General features: G+C 36.4%; 1 protein-coding gene across 2 annotated transcripts; it reads right to left on the reverse strand.

The window, feature by feature from the left end:
* Positions 1 to 2,832: 2,832 nt before the first annotated feature.
* LOC103964545 (autophagy-related protein 8f) lies at positions 2,833 to 5,946 on the reverse strand. Of its 2 annotated transcripts, none has more exons than XM_009377488.3 (6): positions 5,782 to 5,946; positions 5,389 to 5,484; positions 5,193 to 5,248; positions 4,298 to 4,350; positions 3,389 to 3,507; positions 2,833 to 3,141 (listed from the first exon to the last, which is right to left on the reverse strand). In XM_009377488.3, exons 2-6 carry the CDS (start codon positions 5,423 to 5,425, stop codon positions 3,053 to 3,055), a joined length of 354 nt encoding a protein of 117 aa, XP_009375763.1. In that variant the 5' UTR covers positions 5,426 to 5,484; positions 5,782 to 5,946; the 3' UTR covers positions 2,833 to 3,052. The 2 variants fall into 2 exon arrangements, with proteins under 2 accessions (XP_009375763.1, XP_009375764.1); XM_009377489.3 differs by having other exon boundaries at positions 5,389 to 5,439; positions 5,782 to 5,938.
* Between the last annotated feature and the right edge of the window lie 400 nt (positions 5,947 to 6,346).

Raw genomic sequence — 6,346 nt, forward strand, 5'->3', positions numbered from 1 at the left:
CTGTCTAACGAGTGTTTGTGCTTTTTTTTTTTTTTTTGGGAGAAGAGAGGAAAAAACTGAAGAAAAGAAAGAGGAGAAAATGAAGAAAAACAATTGGGCCACTAGTTTCTTGTTTTGAGGGCCACATGGGCTGTTGTGATATATTTGAAGCTTGTTGTTGGAGTTTGCTTGCCCCGTCAATGCTGTCACTCGAGTCTTGGACTGGTGACCATTTTTGGAGTTTCTGAAAATGTTTTGTTTGTTTGTTTGTTGCTGTAGTTATGGGAATTATGTTCCTTTAGTAAGGGGCCATTCATACGCTTTCTTTCCATACTCCCAACATCCTTTCGTTGAATCTGTTTGCTAAAATATGCCAGCATTAGGGTCTTTCTGTCTAATGGAATCTGCCTGCCTGAATCTATCTACCATCTGCCATCTAAATCTATATCCATCAGCCACCTGTCTGAATATGGAATCTACATATCCGCCTAAGGGAGCTTGCCTGCCTAGGCCAAACGTATGTCATACTGTCATGAGTTTAATGGGGGTGTTGGAAAATAATAATACTTAGGTTCATTTTTAATGTTTGGGTTTAGGACGGTTTCGTAGCTTTAGCTCTCTATAAAGATAGCTTGTAGTTTAGTATGAGAACAAGTTAGTCACAGTGCAGTTCTCGAAGTTGTAGTCGTTTCGACAATCTTGTTTATTTATTTTGCATTAATAAAATAATGTTCATAGCTATATTTCATTCGTCCGTTTTTATTTTCAACTTTTTGCATTTGTAGAGTAAGTGAAATCTCTAAATGAGCGTATTTTGCTCCCCACCATTAATTGAGAGTAATGGTTACCACCTCTTTGATTATCATTAGATGAGTTTGATTTAACTTATTTATGATACAAATATCAAAATTTAAATTCATATGAGATGAAATATTTTGCTAAATGAGACAACATGATCACGTTCACCACTCAGTTTGATTGGTGAAATGATTTCGCACATCTTTTTATTTCTTTTGCAGATTCTGGTTTTCTTTCATGTCAATTGATTCATATTTGATTTATTCAATTTTAAAAACAAACTAAAATGCGCAGAAAGGAAAAAAAAAAAGGTGCGAAAATCATTTCTTAGCAGTAATCTCGTTGGAATAGTCTTAAGTTGTATACTTTCCTTTTTCTCAACCAATAGCAGGTGTATGTGGAAGTAACATTTCCATAATCATTCTTAAAAAAAAAGTTATTTAGCCAAATCACACAGCGTCTCTCCAATTAGTTTTTTTGAATGATTATGGATATAATCCAAAAAGAAAATGAACTTTTTAGTTAAAATGGTCTCTGAGTTTTAAATAACTTATCACTTTAGTTTATGACAATAAAATGAATAAAAGTAATTCCTGAATTTGTCAACTGTGATCATCCCATGAAAAATTTGTCAATTTCCTCATTAAATTGTCAAGTGAACGACCACATGGCCACCTTTTAAGGTATTTTTGTCATACTGACTCCTCCACTTAACAAGGATATTGACAAGTTTTTCACGGAGGGACCAAAATAATTTATGGTGAACAAACTCAGGAATCACTTGTATCGATTTTTATTGTCAAAGACAAAGTAAAAAATGTCAATCTCAAAATCATTTTAGCTCAAAAACCAAGAAAATGGTTATGGATAGAAAGGGTCAGATTCGTAGTTCTCGTGCCGTAGAATTAGATGATTAACAGAGAATTATCAATTTAGTTGTTACATAAATCTATATGTATGTTGTCTTTTTGTATGGATGAACCCCAAATATTAGAGACTTGCGAATTTAGATGATGAAGATCACGTCGTTAAAATTCCCAAAATATTTAACACGATGTAAAATAAATGCTCTTAACTATTTGAACTATTAGTTCTTATGGCTCGCCATATATTTAGCAAAGAACATGATCCGCATTCCACAATACCATGTGATTCTGCTTTAGGAAAATCTGACTAAAATGGCTTAGCAAATATATGTTAGATTCGAGCCCTTCTGTCTATGTTAGAGGTTTTCTCAACTTCGTTTGAGTGCTTCCAATTCCGGTACCTTGTTCCGGCACATTAGCTTTGACCAAGGTCGGTGGCAGCCCCATTCCCTTCACACCTGCTTTTCCCCTGCTGTTTCTCTGTTTCCCATTCCATGTGCCCCAATTTTAGCCGTGCTTTGCCCTAATTGGAAAACCCTTTTTTTCGATTTCCCTCTTATCCTTCCCTCCACTGTCTTTCCCCCTCCATGCATCCACTTGCTTCCTCTTCTTCCCCTTCCACTTGGCTTTGCCCTCTCTCGATTCCACCTGTGATTCGATCTACCGCTACTTTGTTCAACCATTGTTCACGGCTTTATCGGAAGGTGCGTAGAGCTCAGGCTCGGGTGTTCACACCACCACCTTCCACTTGTGTGTCGATCTCGACACTGTTGCCAATGATCTCACTGGTTTCCTTTCCCGGTTTATTCCCTTGGTGGTGGCAGATTGGTTCCTTCTGGGGTTTGATTAAGGACAATGACAACTTCTCAATTTGTGTTTGGGGCTTGGTTTGGTTTCTTCTCTGGCGGTTGCAAGGAAGCTGGTTTGTGGTCGTCAGGAAGTGATTCGGCGGCAGCAAGAGATCTTAGCAACTAGGGTTTGTTCAGTGTTTTCTGTTGTCTGCTCAACCCATAGGCTGGGCTTTTGTGGTTGTTGTTTTGGAGGCCCAACTTTTGTCTTGTGTTTTATGTGTATTTGGGCTTGTGTTTATGTAAGCTTCTTGTTGGTAAATGAATTTACCTCTTACCTTCCAAAAAAAATATTTGCATTCGACAATGTTTTACTTGGTACTGTTCCAGACTCCAGACCATGATAGATAAAAAGTATATGAATAGGAATTATTCATTACATTGGGATCTTATGAGTTGCTGAAAAGCTATATACAAACTATTCCTGTACAGAAACAGAGAAAGCACTTACATATTATGCAGATTGCGGTATTGTAGAGGATATCGCGTTAACGGAGATGGGTAAATATAACGATGATAGAGAAAAAAAATGACAGAGATAAGGCAGCATCTGATCATCTGCTACCCAAATGTGTTCTCGCCACTGTATGTAACATAAAGAAATCCATCTGCATCCTTCTTTTCATCATATATGGTAGACATTATTGCTCCTGCAAAAAATATGAAATACAGTCCTCATAATCTTTGAGAAAAAGGTGGGCACGATGTCATAACTTCTACAGATCCAAATATTATTGAAAAATTTAAGATTATATCCCACAATCTTACTGAACATCTTTCCAATTAACTTTACAGGAATAACACACTTTACCATGACCAATTGACCATCAACCATGATTGGTCATGGATTAAACACAAATCAGAGGGAGGGAGACGGAGTGAAGTGACACTAGATACCTGTAGCTGGGAGGACATCGTCTACAAATATGAAGATTGCCTTTTCTGCACTCAGTTTAATTCTCTTGCGGATGACATAGACAAATTGACCCACAGTCAAATCAGCTGGAACTAGGTATCTGCTACGTACCAAATGAAGTTATTAATATATTAAAAGCAGTTTAGCATTAAGTACCGAATACAACATATAGATTTGTACTGATAATAATAGAGAGAGCTTTAGAGCAAGTCCACCTATTTTAGGAGACCCTTACTATTTTTACTTTGAACAGTAATTGCCCTTGTGTAAGTCCACCCATTTGTTAAGGGAAAGGCACTATTCACAAATATATATTTTTAATCTTTTATGCTTCGTAAGTTTGTTCCATGAAAGTAAAATGATTGTCTAATTTCAATAATATATTTCAAATACAAGGAATGAAGAAGATGGTTAGGTATTTATAGAAAAAAAATTGGGTATTTTTTGTTTTTTCAAAACTTTTACCAATAGAATAATCCTGGCCGGTGAATTTCAAAATTATTTGTTGGATGCCCCCAGTTTACACCACGTGGCACGTGTAAAAAAAATTTCAATGGTCAACAATCCATACCAACTAACAGTTGGAAATCCAACGGCTTAAGTTTGGAGGAAAAAGAGCCACTTGGCTCTGAGTTGTGCACATGGGTTGGCCCCACACTATTGTCTCCTGTAGCTAGCAGGCACAAGCCCAGAGATAAGTTGTGGGGCAACTGAAAGGGCTTGTGCCCTTGGCCCAATTGCCCTCTGATTTTGCAACCGGTGGAGATTATTTTTTTGGGTACGGGGCAATTCAACCCACATGCCAAGGCTTCCATAGCACCGGTGGAGTTGCTCTTGGCCAACTAAGAATATTCATTACAAATAGGAAGTAATGTGAAACTGGTGCTTACTTTTTCCTGTCAATGTTGGGAATATCGCTTCTCTCTGCCTTTTCCACAATCACCTTCAAAGAACAAAAGATATAATTAAATAGAAGCAACGATTGGCATACCACAAGTGTGTTGACGCATTTGAACCGATATTACTAGTCATGTACACTGGTACTATTTAGAAAGAGATGAAGAAGTTCCATAATCTTGAGGGCTAACATTTGTAGACAACTCATATTTTCATACAATGCATATGTAGGAGGTAATGTTACTGATCTAAGTATCTAAGTGGATGAAAGTTCTATGATTTTCAAAGACAATTCATGATTCAGCCATTCCCTTTGATATAGCACCAACGTGCACAGGGAAACAGATCATCAACATACTACTTTCCGTCTAAAACTTAATCGCGTATAAAGCCACCTCGATACGCTAGTTCTGCTACTCATCATATCCAGGAAATGAAGTAAATAACATAAAAAAATAATAAATATCCATAACAGGTACAAATACACCTTGTAAGTGTTGAGAGAACTACTCAAACTTCAGCAGAATTTGTGCATCTTGCTTGAGACTACAATACCTAGAATTTTATGAGGAAGCAAACACCAAGAAACCTACAGTGCTATCCCACATTTTGATAGCACGTTGGTACTTGAAGTTTTTACTTGAAACACGAATTCCTTCAATGCAGTGTGAAACTGATTACTATGCGGGTTACAAAATTATAAAACATGATTGGAGCTATGAAATGTCAATATACACGCAACTAAGTGTTTAAGAGGCGGAAAAGAGAACTTATAGGATAAAGAAACACTAGACATTAACAAATAGCAAGGTAATAGCAAAATTCGGTACACAAAGAGAAGTGTGAACGAGAATATGTCAAATTAAAAGATTAAAGCTTGGTCCTTACTGGAATTCTGTCTGAATATTTCTCTCTAATCCTTGAGGCCTCAGCCTGTCTCTTCTCTGCATATAAAAGATACAGCACAATTACCAACTGATTCCGCAGACTTATAAACATCACAATTATAAATTCTGAAACTGATAAAATTGAATAGACTATACACAAGTATAAACAATTCAGCATATGAACACCAAAAACTTACCAAACTCATGTGCTTGCTTGAAGCTACTTTTGGTCATAACTCTACAATCCACTGCATAAAAAGGAGCAAACAATAACGGCAAACTATATATGTAATCTGCTCAAAAAACCCAAAAATTAAAATCAAATTAAAAATTGAGTAGAAGTCATGATCAAAGTGGTAAAATTCAAGAAAACATTCAAACCCCAGGAAAAAAGAACAAATTCTTTCAGAAAAATCAAGAAATTCAATCAGGTAAACAATCAATTAAGTATCTAATTCCCTTGGATGCCCTGAATAAATATAACAATCCAAGATAAACAATAACAATCCATAGTTATAATTTTCCTGTTTCTTTCTTCTTATTCTCGGGAAACAAACGAATCCAAAAACAAATAATTGAAGAAAACTTACAGAAAATATTGGGGAGGAGTGACAGAAAATCTGCTGAGTTCTTCTTCGCTTTGCAGACAAGAGACGTGCCTTCTCATCGAGTTCATGTACGTATAGCCCCGCGATTTAATAATCGGTTTTGTCTTCTCTTTCTTCGGTGAGGTTTGGTCCACTGTGGCGGTGACCAATGAGAGCTTGGCATATCAGACTAAGAGATTGGTCCAATTGAAGGCAAAATTGGCTATCATTTAGGGGTAGGCACGGTCAGATTCAACTTGGTTTCACCCTCAAAATGAAACTAAGATCGGAAAATTTCAACGGTTCAGTTCGGTGCGGTTCTGCTTAAATTTATTACTAAAACTGTATGGTTTGGTTTATGCCGATTTGCGGGTCTAACCAAAATTATATATATGTTTTTTTTCTTCTAATTTTGTACTTCTAATACCAAACACATATTTCAACCACAAATTCAAGTAAATTTGAGTTTCCACTACTAGATCTACAAGATTTGTGACCAGATGATAGAAAGTGTGCATATAAATATAAATCAAAGGATAGAAAGGCTCATATCAAGATCAAAGTGTAG

This window comes from the organism of the source record quoted next, unplaced genomic scaffold (genome assembly GCF_019419815.1).
Source record: "Pyrus x bretschneideri cultivar Hongxiangsu unplaced genomic scaffold, Pyrus_bretschneideri_v1 Contig43, whole genome shotgun sequence".
NCBI lineage: Eukaryota > Viridiplantae > Streptophyta > Magnoliopsida > Rosales > Rosaceae > Pyrus > Pyrus x bretschneideri.

Excerpts from the sequence above, each read along its gene's own strand:
- LOC103964545 (XM_009377488.3), bottom strand. The coding sequence starts at position 5,425 with ATGACCAAAAGTAGCTTCAAGCAAGCACATGAGTTTG. Across the intron at positions 5,249-5,388 it reads CAAGCAAGCACATGAGTTTG|AGAAGAGACAGGCTGAGGCC; the intron begins GTAAGTTTTTGG and ends TTTTATATGCAG. Across the intron at positions 3,508-4,297 it reads CCCAACATTGACAGGAAAAA|ATACCTAGTTCCAGCTGATT; the intron begins GTAAGCACCAGT and ends GGTACGTAGCAG.